Below are 23,787 nucleotides of genomic sequence, written 5' to 3'. Positions count from 1 at the left end.
CCGTGCCGGGGTGGAGGTTGGGGGGGGGTCCGTGCCGGGGTGGAGGTTGGGAGGCGGGTCCGTGCTGGGGTGGAGGTTGGGGGTTGGGGGGGGTCCGTGCTGGGGTGGATGTTGGGGAGGGGGTCCGTGCCGGGGTGGAGGTTGGGGGGGGCGTCCGTGCTGGGGTGGAGGTTGGGGGTTGGGGGGGGCCCGTGCCGGGGTGGAGGGTGGGGGTTGGGGAGGGGGTCCGTGCCGGGGTGGAGGTTGGGGTGGGTCCGTGCTGGGGTGGAGGTTGGGGGTTGGGGGGGGTCCGTGCTTGGGTGGAGGTTGGGGAGGGGGTCCGTGCTGGGGTGGAGGTTGGGGGGTGGTCCGTGCCGGGGTGGAGGTTGGGGGGGGGTCCGTGCCGGGGTGGAGGTTGGGGGGGGGTCCGTGCCGGGGTGGAGGTTGGGGGGGGTCCGTGCTGGGGTGGAGGTTGGGGGTTGGGGGGGGTCCGTGCTGGGGTGGAGGTTGGGGAGGGGGTCCGTGCCGAGGAGGGTGATGGGAGGGCAAATGAGTTGGTCCACCTGGCCAGGTGCCAGCCTCCAACAGTTGGACCCATGCGGTCCATGCCACCTGGCTGGGGGGAGGAGGGGATATGGGCAATGATGACATGTCGTCGTTCCCCTCCCCCCCCACCAGGCCGTCATGTTTTCAGACCATCCAGCGATGTTGGCCGCCATGGTGGCAGCCGCTCATGTCTATGTTGCTCTGGATGAGGAGGAGGAGGAGGAGGAGGAGGAGGAGCGTGCCAGAGAGGTTGTGGAGGTTGGGAGGCGGGTCCGTGCTGGGGTGGAGGTTGGGGGTTGGGGGGGGTCCGTGCTGGGGTGGATGTTGGGGAGGGGGTCCGTGCCGGGGTGGAGGTTGGGGGGGGCGTCCGTGCTGGGGTGGAGGTTGGGGGTTGGGGGGGGCCCGTGCCGGGGTGGAGGTTGGGGGTTGGGGAGGGGGTCCGTGCCGGGGTGGAGGTTGGGGTGGGTCGGCAGAGGGGCAGGCGGCAGCCGCCCAGGCTGGAGGGACACCTGACCGATAGGACGAGGAGGGGGAGGAGGACGTCGCGGCCCCACGGCAACGGAGGCACCCGAGGGCGCCCCGTGTGTACCGGCCCCGGCAGTCATACCAGGACCTCACGGACCGGGAATGCAGGAGGAGACTTCGGATGAGCCGGGAAACCGTGGCACACATCTGCCACCTGCTGGCACACGTGTCACCGCGTGGCACTGGCGGGGGACACCCTCTCCCCGTGTCCGTCAAGGTTACGGTGGCCCTGAACTTTTATGCAACGGGGTCATTCCAGGCACCAAGTGGGGACCTGTCCGGCATATCGCAGACATCGGTGCACCGGTGCATCCGGGCAGTGACAGATGCCCTTTATGCCATGGCGCACCGCTACATCCGCTTCCCCGTGGACCGGGCCAGCCAAGATGCCCGGGCCGTGGGCTTCTCTGCCGTTGCCGGGTTCCCCATGGTCGAGGGCGCGATCGATGGGATGCACGTCGCCGTGCGGCCACCTGCAGATAACAGGGCCATGTTCACTAATAGGAAGGGGACCTATTCGATGAACGTACAGGTGGTCTGCGACCACCGCATGATGATCCTGCACGTCTGCGCCCGTCACCCAGGCAGTGTACACGACTCATTCGTGTTGTCGCGGTCATCCATCCCCGGCATGTACGAGGGACGCCATCCCCGGCTGAGGGGCTGGTTGCTGGGCGACAGGGGCTACCCATTGCGATCGTGGCTGATGACGCCTATACGGAGGCCACGCAATGAGGCAGAGAACCGCTACAATGATGCCCATGTAGCGACAAGGGGAGTGATCGAGAGGTGCTTTGGCGTGCTGAAGATGCGTTTCAGGTGCCTGGACCTCTCTGGGGGCGCCCTCCAGTATCGGTCAGATAGGGTCGGCCGCATCATTGTGGTGTGCTGCGTCCTGCACAACATAGCCCAGCAGAGGGGCGATGTGCCGCAGGCAGAGGAGGGCGGAGCGGAGGAGCAGCAGGAAGAGGCGCAGTCCTCCCAGATGAGGGGGATGGGGGCAATGGTCAGGGCAGACGGGGTAGACACAGGCGGGTGGCTGTCCACCGTTACCGGCTGGCCCAGCGGGCACGGGACAGACTGATAGCCGCCCGCTTCACTGACTAGATGGGCGTGGGAATCGGGTAGTATGGCCACAGACCGCACACCATGGCAACAGCCGACCACCCACACCCCCCACCCATCCACCCACCCAGCACCCTCACCCCCCTCCCCAACCCCACACACCCCACCCGCATGCACACCACCCCCCCCCCCCCCACAATTGCCGATCCACCGGCGGCACAACGGGCCGGGCTCACCCAGTTGCGGGTGGACGCGTGTCTATTGCAGGCCATGGAGGATGATGACAACCCGCACTGCGATGAGCTCCTGGCTCTACATCGTTGGACTATGTCTGACCCATGGCCACAGTACCACCATCCACCCGGACCGTCCCTGCATGCGGCTGTGACACTGCAGCGCACGGTCCCGTCCTCTGCCCGGGGGATGTTGATGGCGGCCCAGGGAGAAGGGGGCAGACTCACCTGGGGCTGAGGTAAGACCACCCGTCACACACACACTTGCGCTCAACGTACATGACACGCCCGCACACTTTGGACAGAGCACAAAGGCAGCTTCGGTAGGTGTAACATTGACTTTAATAACCAAAGGAGTTCATGCACGTGCCCTAGCCCCTAAAACTCATCTGTGCCCTGCACCCGTGCCAACTTACTCAGTGTCTAATTGTTTGGCCTTACGGGCCCTTTGACTACGTCTACGTGGTTCCCCAGATGGTACAGCAGAACTGGAGGTGGACTCCTGTGATTCCTGCCCTCTGACACTGGATCCCTTTGGCGGGCGTTTCCTGGGGCGTCCTGGCCTAGATGGGCCAGGCTGCGGCCCGGGCGACTGGGATGGCGAACTGCCAGCCTGTCCTGCCCGTTGCCCACCCGATGCACCTGGGACGGAAGGGGGGGAGTCCGAGGTGTCGCGGTGTACCGGGACCTCCCCTACAGAGGGAGCCGGGACGGACCACACCACCTCCTCCTCCCTCGGGGTGCCCGATGGCCCCCAGGCCTCTACATGGGTGGGGGATGCGAACGGACTGGCCATCCGACGCACCCCCGACATCTGGCGCTGCCAGTCCTGGAGGCCCGTGCTGGTATCGACAGGGGTCTGCAGGTTTGCAGCCATGGAGCCCAGGGGGTTGTCAAACCCTGTCTGTGACAGTGCGACGCCGGCTCGCACATGGCCACTGGCGCCGATGCCCTCAGCGATGGCCTGCTGAGACTGGGCCATGGCCTGCTGAGACTGGGCCATGGCCTGCTGAGCCTGGGCCATGGCCTGCAGAGACTGGACTATGGCCTGCTGAGACTGGGCCATGGCCTGCTGAGACTGGGCTATGGCGTTGAGCGCCTCTGCCATCTGGCGCTGGCACTGGCTCATGGCCTCCTGTGAGAGGGCAGCCATTTCCTGGGCCACAGACGCCGCCTGCACGGAAGGCCCCAGGCCTCGCAAACCGTTCCCCATGTCTGACACCGTCGCACCCATTGCCTCCACCGCGGACGCCACCCGTGCGGTGTCAGCCTGGGTGGCACGCATGACCGGGACCACTCCCAGCTCCTGGACGCGGGTGGACTCCTCCACCTGCGACCGCAGCCGCCGCAAGCCACCCGTCACCCTATTCGCTCGTCTCCGTGTCGGTGGTTGCATCGGATCTATGTGTGGGTGTGGTAACTGCAGGAACCCGGGATCCATCTGGGCGGCAGATGTTCGCTTGGCCTGGGCTGCCCTCCGACCGCCCGGTCCCTCTGCTGCTCCTACCTCCACCTGCTGTACCGGGACGGCTGTGTTGTGCGCACCAGTGAGTGTACCAGACGCCTCATCACTAAAGTGCCCAACCGTGGTGAGTGTTTCTGCGATGGTGGAGGGTGTTGGTGACAGCAATGGCGTTGTGTCGTGCTCTTCGTCCCACTCTGACTCCATGGCACTTTGGGGTGGGGGTTCGTCTCCACCCATCCACTCTGAGTCACTGTCCGGTATTTCGTCTTCCCGGGTAGGGGTGTCCTGGGTAGTGCTGTCCCAGGTAGTGCTGTCCCGGGTAGTGGTGTCCCGGGTAGGGGTGTCCTGGGTAGTGCTGTCCCGGGTAGTGGTGTCCCGGGTAGGGGTGTCCTGGATAGTGGTGTCCTGGGTCGTGGTGTCCTGGCTCGGATGTGACGGGGGCCTGTGGCTGCCCCCCTCATCGCTGGGTGGTCGCTCCCGCACGTGACGGGGGTGTCGTCTCCCTGTTGCTCCAGGTCTCTCCGTCTCCCGTGGTGTGCGAGGGGCATCCTGCGGGCGTCGCATGCTGGAGGGTCCGGGTCTCTCCGTCTCCCGTGGTCTCCGAGGGGCATCCTGCGGGCGTCGCATGCTGGAGGGTCCGGGTCTCTCCGTCTCCCGTGGTCTCCGAGGGGCATCCTGCGGGCGTCGCATGCTGGAGGGTCCGGGTCTCTCCGTCTCCCGTGGTCTCCGAGGGGCATCCTGCGGGCGTCGCATGCTGGAGGGTCCGGGTCTCTCCGTCTCCCGTGGTTTCCGAGGGGCATCCTGCGGGCGTCGCATGCTGGAGGGTGCGGGTCTCTCCGTCTCCTGTGGTCTCCGAGGGGCATGCTGCGGGCGGTGTGCATCTGCGGGGATGGGTGCCTGGACGTTTGGTCCTGCGATACACAATGAAGCATGCATGGTTAGACATCAGGCAGTGATCAGGTGATACGGGGGAGGGGGATATAGGGGAGGGGGGATATGGGGACGGGCTGTTGGTGGCTCACTTGCTCGTGGGCCCCCGACCTCTGCATCAGCAACCTCCCGGTCCTCAGGTCCGCCAGCCAGTTCCAGGGCCCTTTCCTCGTGTACGGTCAGTGGCCTCTCATCAGCGGGCCCTCCTCCAGTCCTCACATGCTCCCTATTGTTGTGTGCGCGCTTCTCCTGTGGGGGGGGGCGGGGGTGGTGGCAGGGGTAAGAGGCAACAGTGTTAGGCAGGTATATGAATGCACGCCATCGGTTGCGCGTGCATTGGAGAGGTTAAGGTTAGGGCTGGATTCACTTGGGGATATGGGGAGGGGGGATATGGGGGAGGGGGGATATGGGGGATATGGGGGAGGGGGGATATGGGGGAGGGGGGATATGGGGGATATGGGGGAGGGGGGATATGGGGGATATGGGGGAGGGGGGATATGGGGGAGGGGGGATATGGGGATATGGGGGAGGGGGGATATGGGGGAGGGGGGATATGGGGGAGGGGGGGATATGTGGGAGGGGGGGATATGTGGGAGGGGGGATATGGGGAGGCTCACCCTGCCTGCTCTGACGAGGTCGTTCACCTTCTTGTGGCACCGGGTGCCTGTCCGTGGTGTCAGGGCCACAGCGGTGACGGCCTCTGCCACTTCCCTCCACAGACGCCAGCTGTGGCGTGGGGCAACTCTGCGGCCGTGCCCGTGATACAGGGCGTCCCTCCTCTGCTCCACCGCGTCCAGGAGCGCCTCCACATCGCGTGACTCGAACCTCGGGGCTGAGCGACGGCCAGCCATCCAGTCGGGTGTTGCGGTCGGGTGTTCTGGTCGGGTGGGGGGGAGCTGCGCGGCCTTATGAGCCGTCACGCCGTGCAGCGCGTATGACGCTGCACGGCGTGAACCACTGCGCAAGCGCGGATCCCGTTACGTCGCTGCTAGCCCATTTCGGGCCGGAGACTATCGTCCCATTTTTATGACGTGACGCAAGTGGGATTTGCGCCGTTTTTTGCGCCGATCGGCGGACTTTCCGCTGATAACGGAGAATTTCGCCCCTTCTCTACCGAGTAGTACTGCACTCCGTATGCTCACCTGTTGCCTCTGCTTATGTATTTACATTGTGTATTTATGTATGTCTTATGGTTTTTTTTCATGTATGGAATGATCTGTCTGGACCCGTAGAACAGTACTTTTCATCGTATCTCAGTACACGTGAAAATAAAACAAATCCAATCTCTGATGCTGATGTTATTCCAAAGAGTTAAAACAAAATTCTCCCTCTGCCCCCCCCCCCCACAGTAAAACGGTGACCCAACCACCCCACCTGAGACCAGAATTACAGAGACCCTCACCAGTGACCCCACCCATAAGAGAGACCTCTACCAGAGGAACCCCCCCATAAGAGATAAACCCACTGGAAACTCCCCCATGAGGGGGTCTGGTGGGGGTGGGGTGGGCATGATTTGCATTGTGGGTGGGGGGGGATGGGGCAGCACTCCGATGGACGTTGGGGCGACGCCCTTAAAGAGTTACTCCCTTGGCCCACTGCAACAGTGCGACTGCACCTATTCTCGCACATGTGAATCCTGGCCCAGAGGACTGTAGAATCTCACGGGCTTGGAGAATCTGGTACCCAGCCCATTAATAGTTTGCAAATGGGTCAATCTGCTCTTTCCTTCCTGTATAACATTCTGTGACAGCATTTTGTTTTCTACTTTGGTGAAAAGAAATATTGTGCTACCTTTTAAAATGCCAATTTAGGTACTAGAGGAAAATGATGCAGTATTATTTTGCGTGAGCCATGATTATCTGTGTTTCTGCCCACCATGATCTCAATATTGTGTTCCACAATGTGACCTAAGGTTGTTAAAACTATCAAAATAAACATGTCACTTTTTCCTTTCCAAGAGCAGAAAGTCAACGTCGTCGAGCTCTTGCGAGGAAAGGAAAGTGACGTAATACTTTTTTAATTTGTCCTTTTTTCTCCTTTAGGCTGCATTGCACGGACAGTAAGTTCACCAAATCAGCACCTCTTAAAAGCTGATGATGTTATCAGCTGTTGTCTGGATTTAAGCGCTCCGAGCATTTCCTTCCGGATTAATGGGCAACCTGTACAGGGAATGTTTGAAAACTTCAATACGGATGGGCTCTTCTTTCCTGTGGTCAGTTTCTCTACAGGAGTAAAGTGAGTAATTCTTAGCACTTTCTCCATTCCTTAGCTTGTTTTAATTCAGTATTTGTATCACAAAGCGTCAATACTGTAGGGAGACAGGAGCAAGTCAGGAACCACCACATAGTAGATGTACGAGCTTTGATTTTCCGAAATCCCTCCGATTCCGGAACAGTCCCATTAGATTGGAAGTTGGCAAATGTAACACTACTTTTCAAGGAAGGGAGAGAGAAAACAGTCAACTACAGGTCAGTTATCCTAACCTCAGTTGTTGGTAAAATTCTGGAATCTATTACGAAAGAACTCTTCTGACAATGCACTTAGAAAAGCATAGCATGATTAAAGCAAGTCAACATGGTTTTACTAAGGCAAAATCCTGTTTGACAAACTTATTGGTATTTTTGAGGATATAACTAGTAGGGTGGATGAAGGGGAACCAATAGATGTTGTATGCCTGGATTTCCAAAAGGCATTTGATAAGGTGCCACACAAAAGGTTAATACGCAAGATAAGGGCTCATGGAGTTGGTGGTCGTATTTTAGCTTGGTTAGAAGAGTGGTTAACAGATAGAAAGCAGAATGTGGCGCTTTTCCAAGCTGACAACCAGTGAATAGTGGAGACCACACTGATCAGTACTGGGGCCTCAGATGAAGAGTCAGAGAGTAATGTATCAAAGCTTGCTGATAACAAGTTAAATGGGAAGGTAAGCTGCGGGGATACTCTGAGAAGCTGCAAAGAGATATAGACAGGTTAACTGAGTGGGCAACAAGATGGTAGATGGAGTGTAGTGATGTTATTCACTTTGGTCGTAAGACTAGAAAAGCAGAATATTTTTTTTAAGGTGAGAAACTTGTAAGTTTTGATGTTCAAAGAGACTGTTGTGTACTTGTACAAGAAACGCAAGTTAGCATGCAGGTGCTGCAAGGGATTAGGAAGGTAAATGGAATGTTGTCCTTTATTGCAAAGGAAATGGAATATAGAAATAGGGATTATTTTTCACACTGGTGCAGGGCATTGGTGAAATCACATCTCGTGTAGAGTTTTGGTCTCCTTACTTAAGAAAGGATATATTAATGTGGCAGAAACAGTTTAGAGTAGGTGCACTTGACTGATACCCGTGATGGGGGATACCTTATGAGGAAAAGTTGAACAGGCTGGGCCCGTATCTATTGGACTTTGACAGATTGGGAGATGATCTTTTTGAAACATAAGATCCAGAGGGGACTTGGCAGGATGAATGCTGAAAGGATGTTTCCCCTTTTGGGAGACACTAGGACTAGGACACAGTTTAAAAATCTGGGGCGTCATTCTCCGCCGGCGGGAGTCTCCGTTCTGCCGGCACCGGGGGGGTTTCCCGACGGCGTGGGGCTGCCCCACTATGGGAAACCCCATTGACCGGCCGGTGTTACGGAGACTCCCGCCGGCCGGTCGGCGCAGAAATGTGGCGGGGCGGGTAGGAGAATTTCGCCCCAGAGGTCTTCTGTTTATAAATGAGGGTAAAAGTATTATTTTCTCTCAGGGTTGTGAATCTTTGCAACTCTCTTCCCTGGAGTATGGTGGGGGAAGGTTATTCAATATCTTTGAGGCAGAGGTCGATAGATTCTTGACTAACAACGGATGTAGACAGGAATGTGGATTGGAGGCCACAATCAGATCTTATTGAATGGCTCAGCGGGCTCAAGGAGCTAAGTGGCCTACTTCAGCTCCTGATTCATCTGTTTGCCTGACCTACTTGCAGCTAGTGGCGGCACAGGCAACCAGCAGCAGCTTAATTCCAGAGAGTGCAGATCCCCTTTAAGAGGGTCAGCCTGCCTTTAAGAAGAGCAGGCTGGCTGCACAAATGATGTCAGGACACACTGTCTGGCCTTCTGCTGAGTTCTCAAGCAGCCAGCAGCAAGGGCCTCGCTCGGAATAACACCAAGTCGGTGTGCTTCCATCTCAACAGGAACTGGTTGGGGGAAGTTTGCGAAGCTCAAAACCCCACTTCCAAAGACACACCTGAACAGATTTTTGGCCCGTTAAATGCACAAAAATGAAAGGTATGGGATGGTATTCTCGGCTCCGCCAGCAGTGTCCCCCGTCCCCCCCCCCCGGCAGCGGGATTCTCCGTTACCGCAACCGGCCAATGGAGTTTCAAATTGTGACCACCCCACACCGTCGGGAAACGCGTGGGCATGGATGTGCTGCCGGGGGACCGGAGGATCCCACCGACGGAGAATTCCGATGATGGTTTCCCCAGAAGTGACAATAATCTTTCGCATTTGGCGAACTTCAGTTTGAAAAAAATGAGTTCAGTTACTGAGCACTAGAAACCCTGAGAGAAAATAATTATTTTACCCTCATTTATAAGCTGCTTAGTGACGTTACTGCCAGCTTTATTTCCAAAGTTAGTGTTTGAAATTGTAATGTACAATATCTTAAATACATTTCCACATGTATTCGCTGCAGTTGATCATGTGGCTTTCTGATTTGTATCGTGGAACAGTAAAGTGAATATATTCAATACTTAACCTCTGGTGTGAATTTTCTCACACCCCACACTGTGAACACAAGGGAAAATGGCTAGTAGACACTGAAGAAACATGGGAAAATGGGTTGAATTAGAATGACAGTCACTTTCATTGTAATTCAATTTAATGCCACTCAGGAACCTAAAGTAAAATTTAGCAATTTTGAACTCTTAGTGGGAAACTTCATTTGAAGGGTCTGTGGGTCAGAAAATTATCGCTGGTCTTCTCGCCCAATCCCTGGCCCAATGTCCTTTTAAGCAGCCCCCCACTCGATTTATTTGTGTGCCTGGGCAGCATTTATAGTTAGATGTCAAGTTTAACAACCCATTCAAAGGTTTCAGCTGGCCCAAGATACGGTCGCGATCCCACCGGGAATGGATCTCTTAGGACAGAAATTGTGGAAAATGGTCTGTCTTGGGTGGCCAGAGTTGCAGTCTGAGTTGTTACACATGCTACATGTGTGAAGTAAGGGGCCACAGCTTCCCCTGGCCTGTCCTGAAGTGGCTGAGTGCTGTCCAGACTTTCTGTGGAAGGTTAAACCCTGGGACCTCACCACTCGGGTCAGTTACCAGGTTGGGGTTGGTGATATCTGCAGTAAACCAGGAGCTGTGGGCCGGTTGTCAGAAGGTTCAATGTGTGCTAGCACAGGAAGCCACTCGAGCTGTTTTGGTCTCAAATGTTGTTTCCAGAAATAGTCCTCAATGCACAGATAGATATTTACCATGTCTGTGTGGTGGTTCCTGAGTCAGCAGTTCTCCACTTAACTGTCGGACTAGAGAGTTTAGTTACTTTGCTCATCTTCATGATTTTTATGCTTTCTAGTTTTTAGTTCAGCTGTTCCTTCTAACTAAGCTGCATTTATGTCTCCCTAGAGTCCGTTTTTTGCTTGGCGGTCGCCACGGTGAGTTTAAGTTCCTCCCTCCTCCAGGATATGCCCCTTGTTTTGAAGCTTTACTGCCTAAAGAGAAGATGAGAGTGGAACACACTAACGAGTACAAACAAGATCATAATGGCGTCAGGGACCTCCTGGGTCCTAACATCTCACTCACGCAAGCAGCCTTTACACCAATGCCTGTGGGTACGACTCAGGTAAGGCACTTGTTTTGCCGGACAATTGTATATTTTTCATCTCCTCGCAGTTACAACTTCATAGTGGGTGTAGAAGCAGCATATTAAATGAGATGATTCAGATGCAAATTTGGAACGTTTGCCCAAAAACGCAACTCTGCGAGGTTGTCCATGTGAATAATAATGCGATACCGCTGTGCTCTGTATTAACATGATCTTGTGTTGAAGTCTGCATTTTGATTCGAAAGACAATGAGGCGGCGTTTTTCAGGTCAGGGCAGTAAATCACTGATGGCCTGACACCAACCACATAGCCCTTGTAGTTTATTAATGTGTCACATCAAATCCGATGTGTTGCTATCTTACAGCACACTTCAGGGTGTGCCATTATTTATAATAAGCAGCAGTGTGCACTGCATTCTGTTTGTGTTCTCTGCTGGTGGGCCGTTTCAGTTCAGGGAATGACAAATTGATGGCTTTTTTTTTTACTTAACGCTGCTTGAATGTGAATGTGAACAGGCGCCGGAGTGTGGTGACTAGGGTGTTTTCACAGTAACTTCATTGCAGTGTTAATGTAAGCCGACTTGTGACACTAATAAAGATTATTATTATTATTATTGTACTATATGGAGCAAACACAGCAGTGGCTACTGGTATAATTCAGGAGAGCCTCACAGTGTGTGCCATTGTTTATTCTGCTTTGAATTTGTCAGCATCACAGGCTAACATCTGTTTTCCAGCAGCATTTTATAAATGTGGTTAACAATGTGATAATAAGCAGATAGATATTCTGGGCGGGGTTCTCCCGCAACTGGCCGGATGGCCCCACGCCGGCGCCAAGAGCGGCGCGAATCTCTCCAGCGTCGGGCCGACCGGAAGGTGTGGAATCCTCCGCACTTGCGGGGGCTAGGCCGGCGCTGGAGGGGTTCGCACCACGCCAACCGGTGGCGTGCATGTGCAGACCAGCCGGCGTGTTCCTGCGCCTGGGGGTTTTTCTCCATGCCAGCCATGGCAGAGCCCTACAGAGGTTGGCGCAGAAGGAAAGAGTGCCCCCACGGTACAGGCCCGTCCGCAGATCGGTGGGCCCCGATTGTGGGCCAGGCCACCGTGCCCCCCCCCCCCCCCCCCCCGGGTCCGGATCCCTCTGCACCCCCCCGAGGACTCACCTGGGCGGCCTACTAGCCAGGTCCGGCTGTGATGGACCATGTCCATTTCACGCCGGCGGGACTGGCCAGGAAATGACGGCCGCTCGGCCCATCAGGGCCTGGAGAATTGCCGGGGGTGGCTGCTGCCAACGGCCCCTGACCGGCGCGGCATGATCCCCACCCCTGCCCGAAAACCGGCGCCTTGGCTAGTGTTGCTGTATATTGAACTTTTAGGGGGAAAATATATTTTGTATGATTACTTTGGAAAATAAAGTTTCTCCCTTGACCCTATTTCAGATTGTGCTCCCACCTCACCTGGATCGAGTGCGGGAAAAGCTAGCAGAAAACATTCACGAGCTCTGGGTGATGAACAAGATTGAGCTTGGCTGGACCTATGGGCCGGTATGTTGGTAGTGTACCATAAATTTATATAGATTTGGTTGGCAGGCTTTGAACTCTGACCTGGAAGCATTTTCTCTATTGCTCATTAGCTTGGCAAAATAAAACCCGGTTTGACTAGATTAAGACATTTACCATAAACGGATGGAGTAAGATATACCTTTTATATTCAAAGGATGACAACTTTAGAAAGTAACATAGTGAACGTTATACTATGCAGTGAATGTGCTTTCCTGGAGCTGGCCATCTCTGCCTCATCATCAAAAATTGCTGGAAGTCTCAATGAATTTGTTACCCGGAAATTCAGTTTCTGCCTGACGCAGACCCCAAATTGGCTGAATGCGGTTCCCTCCACACAAAATTGGCGCTAGAAGGCTCACACCATCAGTGAGTTTAGGCCTTCTTAAAATGGCCCTGGTGAACTAAGAGCACCAAGAGGCAGCCCGCTGCAATCGTGAAGAGCAGCGAACTGACTGGCTCCCACATGGAGTCGACCAGTAGATCAAACCAGGGTGGTGGGGAAGGCGGAGCTGGTGCTTTGGAGGCAATTCTTGGGAGCTGGGGGGTGGGGTGGGGGGGGGGGGGGTCTGTGGCACAAACGGGCAGTCAGTGGGCTAGAGTTCAGTTGTGATCCAGGAGGAGTTCTCTGGCCCAGGAAAAACAGTAAACATAAAGAAATGTCTTTATGGGGGGAAAAAATAATTTTTGCTCTTTAGTTTAATAACTGTTGTTTCGACTTCTTGGTGCCTGGTTAGCGTTTGCCAAATGTGATTAAATGTAATCCTGGAGGTTTAATCACATGATCTAACCCACGCTCAAGCCATTAGTTGGCCAACACATTGATCCTTCTGATCCATTGCCTTCCTACACCAATCGGAAAGCAAAAAGACTCATTGCCCAATTGGCTGATGCACAGCTGTCAGCTAAATGTCTCCCCCTCCCTCCTCATTTTCAATACTTTTATATCTGGTGAAGATAAATATTCAAAGAAATTGACACACTATCACGTGAGAAACCCTGAAGCCAAGATACCCAATATCCTGGGGCTCTGCAATGCAAAATCATTAAATTGAGTTGATGATGGGATTATGAGGGCTCCTTTGAACAAAAGATATTTACCCCGATTTAAGATATTTGACTCGAGCAGAAAAGTGAGGATTTTCATGGTTGTTCTTACTGAAGCTGAACGTAAACGTTGAAGAAATAATACAGTAGCCAAAATCCCCCAATGCGTTTCAGCTCAGTTCATTTACGCTATTCACATTTTTGCGGGAAGAAAGACCAGTGTTGCCTCAGATAGGTGAGCTAGGCTTTTGATTGTGTTATGACCACGCAGCAAAGAAGCTGGGCTTTCTCTCAACAGGCATGACATTTTCCTTTTCAGATCCGGGATGATAACAAGCGGCAGCACCCTTGTCTGGTGGAGTTCTCCAAGTTACCGGAACAGGAACGAAATTACAATTTGCAGATGTCACTTGAAACCCTCAAGTGAGTTTGTTATTTCATTTAATCTCTTACTTCCTGATGGGGGTGGGGCAGTGGGGGGAGGGGTAGGAGCAGACATCCTTTCCCCTGGAGTTTGGGGGAAATGCATTTTTAGAAAGCTGACAATTTTTGGAACCAGTTGAGAAAGGAGCCATGATTGAATGGCGGCGCATACTCGATGGGCCAAGTGGCCTAATTCTGCTCCTATGTCTTATGGTCTTATGGGTGTCATGATGAGGCACACCTGTCAATAATGTTTATTCTTACATTATTTGGGACCGGTAGTTTCTGAGAATCACAAAAGAGTAGAGTAGTGAAAGTCCAACGTCTGACAAGCCACCCACTCCACGCACAGCCCCACCTGTGAGCTTTCCACCCTGTGAGAACATCAGGTCAGCCCCTGAATTATTTCAAGTATCTGCCCTCGATTTAGTGCTGGAATTTATGCTTGTTTCAGGTCCAGGAAAATTCATTTCGCAAGTTAATGTCAAAGACGTGAAACAGACCTGTTGGGTGGAATTTAATGCCCTCCCCTGTGGTGTGGAGAAATTTAATCAGGCAGAAGGGGGGGGTGGGGGGGGTCCCCCCCAATTTAGTCCATGGTGGGAAGGCCAGTGGATTAAGGTGCAGTTGAGAGCCACCCCGCACACCCCCCATCCTCGCTACCAACCCCCTAAAACCTCCCATCCCTTCCCCCGCGACACCCCTCCCATCAACATTCACCTGTGGCCTGGGTCGCCTAGGCTTCAGCTGAGTGTTGTTGCTGGCAGCAACCCTCACCTACTTGATGGTGTTGCAGTTCAATAGAGCTGCCGGCCTCTGATTGATCGACAGCCCTTGGTAGGCAAGACCTATGGCCCAGGGTCCTTGATCCCCGGGAAGGCCCGCTACAATCCATGTAAGTGCCTGAGAGGTACATAATGTGGCAAAACCTCCCTAAAGGAGGCAATGTGGCACACTGGCTGGCTCTCCAGCTGGTGGGTGAGACCCCCATTGTCTCATTAAATACCGCACGTTGTCACACTTGACTTTTTCATTTAATAGCTCCTATTTGCAGACGCTCTCCAAGGATAATGCTCCCAGCCCTCTCCATGACAGTAATGCAGCAGCAGAGTGCTCTTACTGCCGGTTGGGAGTCTTCAGGCACAATGATTTATTTATTCTTCACCCACAATGACTCCCTGTTCTTTCTCTTTGTTGCATTAATATCCCAGTTGAACAAAAATAGCCAGACTATTTATAAGAAGAATTATTGAAGTATTCCTGAGAATGAAATCGACTGCCACAGAGCTGTGCGATGAGCATATTTAATTTTTGAACAATGCGATGCGCATAAATTACTCCTTTGAATAATATAAATAAAACTTCAATTTGAATTCACAAACAAGTAACTGCAAGTCCCTAATTTCAAATAATGTTGGAATGAGTAACGAATGTCAGTGAATAATTTGTAGCGTGAGAGTAACGTTGAAGGAAAGATAGATGATGGAATTCTCCCAAGCCCCCGCCGGCATGTTTGATTACGGGTGGGCGGGGTGGGGGGGGGGGTGGAAAAGAGAGAATATGATGGGAGGTCCATAAATTTGTTTTGTGCCCGCTTAAATTTCCAGCGGGAACTTAGGCTAGTGTCTACTATGGCAGGTTGGAAAATTGGCCAGAGGTTGGGGTGAACCACATTTGCTTCCCCCGACCCCTCCCACGCTAGATTCTCCACGATTCCAGTGGCAAAACACATCGGCGCGGAACACATTTGTAACAAAGTGGCGTGCGGACGTCAGGACTCATTTGAACAATGCCTGAGGCTGTCTCTGGATTTCAGGATGTAGACCACCCTGGAACATCACAGCAGTGGGTCAGGGAAGCATCTGCAGGTGGACATTCCAGATTTGGTGTCCTGGAAGGGATCCATCTTCCAGCCTCAATGTTCTTGGAGATCTATCTTTGTTGTCAAGAGGTCAATATTCCAGTCTCAGAGAGTTCCCGGAGATCCATCTTCATTTCCAAGGGGCCCACCTTCTTTCTTCAGTGGTGGGTCAGTGATGCTGGATGCCTTTTCAATATGGCACCAGGACACGATGGCGGACAACACGCTATCCAGGTTTGCCCCGCCACGGAATATAGTGTAAAGCACCTGGGTGCGCAATTAATGTGATGGGGGCTGGATGATTTGGCATATTTTCCCTCCCGTCGCTGCAGTGGGAAACACTCCACGTTCCTGCCTCCGCCATGGGACTTGGGGCCGGATTCTGCCGCCCCACCCACCACAAGATCATCACAGGTGGGTCGCGGAGCATTTAAAGGTCCATTGACCTTGGGCGAGAATTTTGGTTGCCGGGCGGGAGTGGCCAGAGACTCCCGCCCAAAGTCTCAAAATGGGAGAATTCTGCCCCAAGGTTTTAGTAGAATGACCAATGGCTGTGTGCCAGAAATGACTCTGACTCTATCGATGTGGATTATTGTGGTGAAGACAGACTGAACAATCACAAATGTATTCCATTTTCTCTGTAATCTCATTCAGTGTAAATACACGCCTTCGGGACAGCGCCTGCCGTCGATTCCGATTTTGCACCGGCGCCCGATTCTCCTTCCCATCGAGGAACACGATCCAGGCGTCCCGTGACGGATAATACAACCCATAGTTATATTAGAGATAGTTCAGAGGGGGTACATTAGATTGACCCCAGAGATGAGGGGTTTGCTTATGAAGAGAGATTGAACAGTTTAGGCCTATACTCTCTCAAGTTTAGAAGAATGAGAGGTGATTTAATTGAGGTATATAAGATGAAAAAAGGTATTTACAAAGTAGACATAGAGTGGATTCTTCCTCTTGTGGGGCAATCTAGAACGAGAGGTCATAGTTTTAGGATAAGGGGCCGCAGATTGAAACAGAGTTGAGGAGAAATTACTTCTCTCAAAGGATCGTGAATCTGTGGAATTCACTACCCCAGAGTGCGGGGAATGCTGGGAGATGAGCAAATTTAAGGAGACAGATTTTTAATTAGGAATGGGTTGAAGGGTTATGGAGCACGGGTAGGAAAGTGGCGTTGAGGCCAAGATGTGATCAGCCATGACCGTATTGAATGGCGGAGTGGGCTCGAGGGGCTGAATTGCCCACTCCTGCTCCTAGTTCTTATGTTCTTATATGTATTTGAAATCATTTTAAAAATAGTTCTTGCATTTTCCGAATTCTGTATCTAGATTTCTCAGTGTTCTTGCCCCTAACAAATAATGTAAGACATGCGCGGAGTCTGCACGTTCTCCCCGTGTCTGCGTGGGTTTCCTCCGGGTGCTCCGGTTTCCTCCCACAGTCCAAAGACGTGCAGGTTAGGTGGATTGGCCTTGATAAATTGCTCTTAGTGTCCAAAAAGGTTAGGAGGGGTTATTGGGTTACGGGGATAAGGAGGAAGTGGGTTGGTGAGGCCGAATGGCCTCCTTCTGCACTGTATGTTCTATGTGATCAGTGGCCCACAGTAACCTGGATGGCCTAAGGCACTAACATTGCTTTCACAAACTTAATAAAAGTGATGCCCAGTAAAGTTAGGGTTTGCCACTTGCACATAATGCTTTAAATATTTCAGGTGTCCCAATTCAGCGTTGAGTGATCAGACTCAAAGACTAAAAGCTATCCAAGAACTATTCACTGTAATTATATGGGAAGAATAATGAATGCTCTCTTTTATGATGGAGACAACTGTTTTACGTTAAAAAGTGTTTTTTTTTTTGGGGGGGGGGGTGTCAGGGGAACGGTTTAGCTCAGTAGGCTAGACAGCTGGTTGGCGATGCAGAGCAAGGCCAGCAGTGTGGGTTCAATTCCCGATCCGGCTGAGGTTATTAATGAAGGCCCCGCCTTCTCAACCTTGCCGCTCGCCTGAGGCTTGCTGATCCTCAGGTTAAATCACCACCAGTCAGCTCTCCCCCCTCAAAGGGGACAGCAGCCTATGGTCATCTGCGACTATGGCGAGGAAGTGCCGGAATGTTTGCACAAGATCGCACGTGCAAAATTACAGCAGTGTATTTAACCCACTTGGGGCATTCTCTCCAATTTTAATTAATTCTTCTGTTTCTGAGATGTAATGCACATTGACAGTGTTCTGCAACAACAAGTCTCTATTGCAACCAGGCAGATCAGGAATGACACAGTATTCTGTCTAAATCCAAAGACTTTTGTAATAAGAATCATAAGTTAATTGATTGTGAAAGCTTTATCTTAATTATGAATTTAATGAACACATGGGGTTCTTTTGGTGTAAAATTTGAGGAATCTCTTTAGATTGAACTAGATGTTAGAAATCCTGCCTGTATATTTATTCATTTTTTAAACAAAACGAAAGTGTCAGAATTCTCACTAAGCACAGTAAGTAGTGAGACTAAAGTTGCTTGGTGATTCTGCTGCAGTTCCTGGGAGATTCTGATGGGAGCGAGGGGGAAGAGTGCTGATATGGTACAGGATTAACTTTTCCAATTTCCTCTTTGGCCTTGTCAGAGTCATTGACCCAAAGTGTTTGTGGCTGGCGGTGGGAACATCTTTCACCAAGTGTTCCTGATTCACGTGCTACTGCCCACGGTTGGACACCGGCACTAAAGCTTGGGAAGACCAAAGCCATTGTATGCAGCCCCTGTTTCAAACTCTGCTCCCTAAACACCCTCCCTGGCAACAATGTGAGGCTGAATCAGACTGTCCACAAACTTGGTGCCACGTTTGATCCGGAGATAAGCTTCTGACCACATATTTGTGCCGTCGTTAAGATTGCCTACATCCACCTCCGCAATGTCGCTCGAACCTGCTCCTGCCTCAGTTCATTAGGTGCACTTTGTATTCTCCAGACTTGACTAGTCCGACGCAGTCTTCGATGATCTTCCATACTCTACCTCCATCATTTTTCAACTTGCCCCCACTCCCCCATCCCTTGCCACTCCAACTCCATCCAAAAATCTTTATAACCCACCAACCCTGACCTAAGGAATATTAGTAACTGCCTGGGTCATTGGCACCCGGCCAAACAACACCTCAATTTTAAAATTCTCATCCTTGTGTTCAAATTCTTCCATCGCCTTGCCCCTCCCCTTCATTGTAATCTCCTTCTGCCCCATAACCCTCTGTGATTTATGCGCTGGCCTAATTCTGGCCTTTTGAGAATCTTCGATTTTAATTGGGCCTCCGTTGCTGGCTGTGCCTTCAGTTGCCTGTTCTCTAAGCTCTGGAATACCCTCCTTAAACCTCTCTGGCTCTCGACCCGTCGTTCTCTCTTTAACAAGTTCCCTAAAAACTATCTTTTTGACCACGCTTTTGCCCATCTGCCCTAATATCACTTTCTGTGGTTCAGCATCAAGTCTCGCTTTATAACTCCCTTGAAGTGCCTTGGAACACTTTATTACGTTAAAGGCTCTATAGATAATTCCGAGTTGTTGCTGGTGTGCCTGATGAGGTGAGGCTTCCTGCTCTCATGAAGGGTGCAAGACTGTGCGACTATGCCATAGAGGGAAAGCGTGCAATCAGGGAGAGGAGAGCGCCCCCCCCCCCCCCCCTACCCCCCCAAAAAGAGGTAAATTTATTAAAACGTTTGCCATAGGAGTGGTACAATTATCACCTCTTCCAGTGAATATTCTAATGGGGTTGTTTCTCGAGGGCATAAGTGGGTGCTATCGTGGTGTAACTGCCTGGGTCATTGCAATTGGAATTTCAGGGCCACTGCCTACAATACCATTTTAAAAAGCATGACCACAAGTAGGAGCATGTTCCCAATAATAATCATGAGTGAAAAAAAAGAATGCTGTGAAATCCCTAATGAACCTATCGCTTCAGTGCCATTGGAGGCATTAAGGAATGGTTAGCAATGAAATCAGCATGCTTTCCAATATTCCTCAGGAACTTAGTTGATCCAAGATTCTGGAGAAGCTCTTTGCAGTGACAACCCTGGAGTGTGGTTTCACTTGGATGTAACTTGAGAGGCCTACGTGATGATATTTATAAATTTGACTTTGTCATCTCAATCTTCCCTCACAACAAAACACAGCGCTTCAGAAGTAATTTGTGACATGAAGATGTTTTGACTGTATAAGAACTGGAAGGATTTTTGCCACTGATTCATGTACGAGTACTGGGAGGATGGGAGCACTTACTGCACAGTTATGCAGACTGATTGAGCCTGATTCAGGATGATGAGTCCAGGCCGTGTATAAAGGGTCTGACTGATCTCCAGAAAGTCTAATGAAAAACGTCTGCCTCTGATTCTTATGGCTGACTTGGCAGAATTTATCAATCCATTTTCTGGCGCTCCAATAGTGTTGCTGCCCCTTACACCTTTGTTATTCGTGCAATCAGAATGTTAACTGATTCTTCCATCTAAATACAAATATAAGACCAAAACCTTTGAACATAAACCTCTGTATTGTAATTGGTGCTACTTTTGCTTTGAGGCATGACAAAATGGGATTTGTATTCTAGTTACACTCGCCTATGGGGAGTTTCAGTGGTGCTGCAGGGGGGTCATGGATAGACCCTTCTGTTCTCGCACCTGGCGGGCTTGGAGGCGGGAAAGGCATGCAATTAGCAGGGTGGTGTTGTGTCTGAACCCTCCTGTCTTTCTGCCTCTGCCAGAATTACGTAATGGATGGGAAGGTCCATGGTCAACCTTCCCACCCTTAACGTAGGAACATAGGAATCAGGAGAGGAAGTAGGCAATTCAGCCCTTAGAGCCTGCTCCGCCATTCAATCAGATCATGGCTGATCTCTTCCTGGTCTCAAATCCACCTCCCTGCTTGTTTACCACGCGCCTTTAACCCATTTTTATCAGAAATATATCTATCACCTTCTTGAAACCATTTAATGATTCAGACTCCACCGCACTATGGGTGCGGGAAGTAGTTCCTCCTCATTTCAGTTTTAATTAATTAATTTTAAGCCAATTATTGAACACTTAAGGGCCTCGTCCTGCTACTACTGGGATTAATCCTGCTCCAAGCGGGCCTGTTGCCATGCAGTGTGTATGACAAGTGAAACTGTGAGGGCCACTTGTCACCTCAGCAGGATGGGGGAAGGCGGAGGCAGAGCAATGAATGCTGGCCCTGCTAGTGACGCCCACATCCCATGAACAAATTTTAAAACTGTCATTGCTATTTAACATTTTCAACCTGTTTCTATGTCTAGAAGCCTAAAAGCTTTGAGCCGCATTGTTTGTATTCAATTTCATGGACAATTGCCTTTTTAAAAGCTATTTGATTTTCAGGTCTGGGTGGTTTCAAGGGGGGATTAAGGTATTTTTTCAATATAGCTGTACAGGCGTTCCATTAACTCAGAGGAGCAGCTTTTTTTGAACTAGAGTTTTTTTTAAGTGTGGTGACTGTAGGAATTTCAGTAATGGTTAAAAGCCTGGGTTATCGTGTGTATGACTGCTGCAGTCGTGTTTTTAAAGAATTCTGGTGTGATGAATGGGTAATGTGCCTTTAAGATGATGCATGTAATGTCCCTTTAAGACCGGGTTTGGAACCCCGGGGGACTCCGCCTCCGGCTCCACCTCCCAGGGGCCTGATATAAGGTGACGTCCTGTGGGCGGCGCTCAGTGAGCACTCATCTCTCCGGCTGGCGAAGTTCTCTATTTATTAAAGCCTTTGTTTTATGAGTACACTCTCTCGTGTCATAATTGAGGACATATTCATCTGGTTTGACAGGTTTTGGGAGCCAGAGGTACAATTAAGCCATTGTAAAATGCTTGGGCGAATGGAGTTTTGATTGGATTAAGGGGACTCCCTGTGGAGCTAATTAGATTTCAGCTTGGTACAATTATATAATTAATGGGAGGAGCTAAGGTATCAGGCATTTTGCAGAAAAGGAGTTTTAGTTGAGTTTTAGATTGCGATGCAATCATAAGTCAAGCATCTGCGCTCACTGCAGTTCAGTTAAAGATATGTCTGTAGACAGATTAGTAGTGTGACTGGAAAGGTGAGCCGAAACGAGCTGAGAAATACAGCCAGATTTTCTGCATGGTTCTGACTCTTTAAAAGAGTCTCAAAGAACATCTCTATTAAGCAAGTATATCTGGGTCTGCTAATTGTATTTGAAAATGTATTGAGAGCTGAGATAGTTTTGTTGTTGAGTGGGAATAAAGATAGCAGTTAAGGATTATTGTGTCCCACTGTATGCATACATAGAGACACACATGGAAAATAGAAGCAGGAGGAGGCCATTCCAGCCTTCGAACCTGCTCCGCCATTCATTATGATCATGGCTGATCATTAAGTTCAATACCCTGATCCAGCCTTCTCCCCATATCCCTTGATCCCTTTGGCCCCAAGAGCTATATTGAATTCCTTCTTGATATTACACAACATTTTGGCCTCAACTACTTTCTATGGTAGTGAATTTCAGATTCACCACTCTCTTGGCAAGAAATTTCTCCTCACCTCAGTCCTAAAAGGCTTACCCCTTATCCTCCAACTCTGACCCCTAGTTCTGGACTCCCCCACCATCGGGAACATGCTTTTTGAATCTACCCTGTCTAATCCTGTTAGAATTTTGTAAGTTTCTGTGAGATCTCCTCTCGCTCTTCTAAACTCCAATGAATATAATTCTAAACGACTTAATGACCATAGCCCACCCAGTGCATCATGCGAACCCGCCTCCCTCAGTCTACACCTCCCACTGCCTTGGGAAAGCGAGCAGCATAATCTATATTGATTAGCATTGTTTAGGGGGTAATTGTAAGCTATTTTTCTTGTGGGACGTTCATGATATTTTAATACTGTGTTAGTAATAACGTTTGTTTCAATATACCATATCCCTATTTTTCATGAAATCACTCCTGGAACGAGATATCCTTTCTTCACAGTCTTACAAAACTAAAATAAAATATTGGATTTTCTGTTCAGTATCGGGATTTGGTGCAGGATTGTAATAAGATGCTATCTCTTTGATCTCTGGCTGCACAGCAATTTGGGAAAGGGCGCCCTCGTCTCTGAAGAGTGTGACCTGTCAGCGAGATTAGACTGGCATCAAATGGCACTGAGAACCCAATCCTGGGTACATTTTTTTAAAAGTGCCACGTTGGGCTTGCTCCCAGCGTGGCAGAAATCACTCCGGTTTTCCACATGGCGGCAGCACTTAGTCTCCAATTGGGAGAATCGCGCCCTTTATGTTTAATTTTGGCCAAGATGTCTGGTTCAAAAGAAAAGCCAGATCAACAGGTTATGTACACATCACTTCTGCCTCTAGTGCAGCTGTGCAATGTGGCCCCCGGAACACTTACGCATAACACGTTAGTTCCTAGCTGAGTGGTTCCTAGCTATTTACAGCTAATACAACGATATACAACACTAGCAGAAATCAATAGCCAATAATACAAATGTTAAATGCTAATTAGAATGTTTTAAATGAATTCATGGGTTGTGAGCGTCACTGGGTAGGCCAGCATTTATTACCCATCCCTAATTTCCCTTGAAGGTGGTGGTGAGCTGTCTTCCTTAACTGCTGAAATCCATGTGGTGCTGGTACACCCACAGTGCTTTTAGGATGGGAGTTTCAGGATTTTGACCCAGCAACAGAGAAGGAACAGTGATATAGTTCTGATGCAATATCAATTACGACGAGACGAGAGTGAAGAGTAATCGAGGCTTTATTACGCAGAGATGTGTAGCCTCCCGCAGCTGCTGCCGAGACGGCTGCAGTTCGGAGAGCACACATTTATACTCCGCCTACTGGGCTGAGCCAGCAGGGAGGGATCGACCCCCGTACCTGTAGTACAGGGGCCTTATCGTAATGCCCCTCCTATGCGGTATATACAACAGTGGTGACTACCACATTCACCCCCTGTTGAAAAAGAGTCCAGCGGGGGTGGTGGAAAACTATTTACATTCAGGTGCTTAACATTTTAAGGAAAAGTTTACACATTCAGACGATCGGGCGCCTTGATCCGTCGTTGTGAGCGCCGCAGTTCTGGTGGCGATTTTGGCGTCGGTTTGGTCTTCGGTGACTCCAGGAGCGTGTCGACCTCATCTTCATCCCCGGGTGGGACCAAGGGGAGGACAGATCGTCCTGGAGCGGGGGCCGTGGTGGGGTGCGCTGGGGGGAGGGAGGGTGGCGCCGGGGCAGAGGGGGGGGGAGGGGAGGGGGGGAGGGGAGGGGGGGAGGGGAGGGGGGGGGGAGGGGGGGGAGGGGGGGGGAGGGGGGAGGGGGGGGGAGGGGGGAGGGGGGGGGGAGGGGGGGGAGGGGAGGGGGGGGGAGGG

General features: G+C 51.2%; 1 protein-coding gene across 1 annotated transcript in view; it reads left to right on the top strand.

Annotated features, from left to right (window-relative positions):
• The window catches only part of ryr2a (ryanodine receptor 2a (cardiac)), a 1,117,859-nt gene that overhangs the window by 598,090 nt on the left and 495,982 nt on the right, over positions 1 to 23,787 (top strand). Inside the window, exons 19-22 of the mRNA XM_072511661.1 lie at positions 6,786 to 6,978; positions 10,346 to 10,562; positions 11,983 to 12,087; positions 13,469 to 13,572. Of these exons, the coding sequence (XP_072367762.1) occupies positions 6,786 to 6,978; positions 10,346 to 10,562; positions 11,983 to 12,087; positions 13,469 to 13,572 (619 nt within the window). The remainder of the gene's footprint in view (positions 1 to 6,785; positions 6,979 to 10,345; positions 10,563 to 11,982; positions 12,088 to 13,468; positions 13,573 to 23,787) is intronic.

This window comes from Scyliorhinus torazame, chromosome 1 (genome assembly GCF_047496885.1).
Source record: "Scyliorhinus torazame isolate Kashiwa2021f chromosome 1, sScyTor2.1, whole genome shotgun sequence".
Lineage (NCBI taxonomy): Eukaryota > Metazoa > Chordata > Chondrichthyes > Carcharhiniformes > Scyliorhinidae > Scyliorhinus > Scyliorhinus torazame.
Note: the sequence above shows the minus strand (reverse complement) of the source record. Positions and strands in the feature narration are given on the sequence as shown.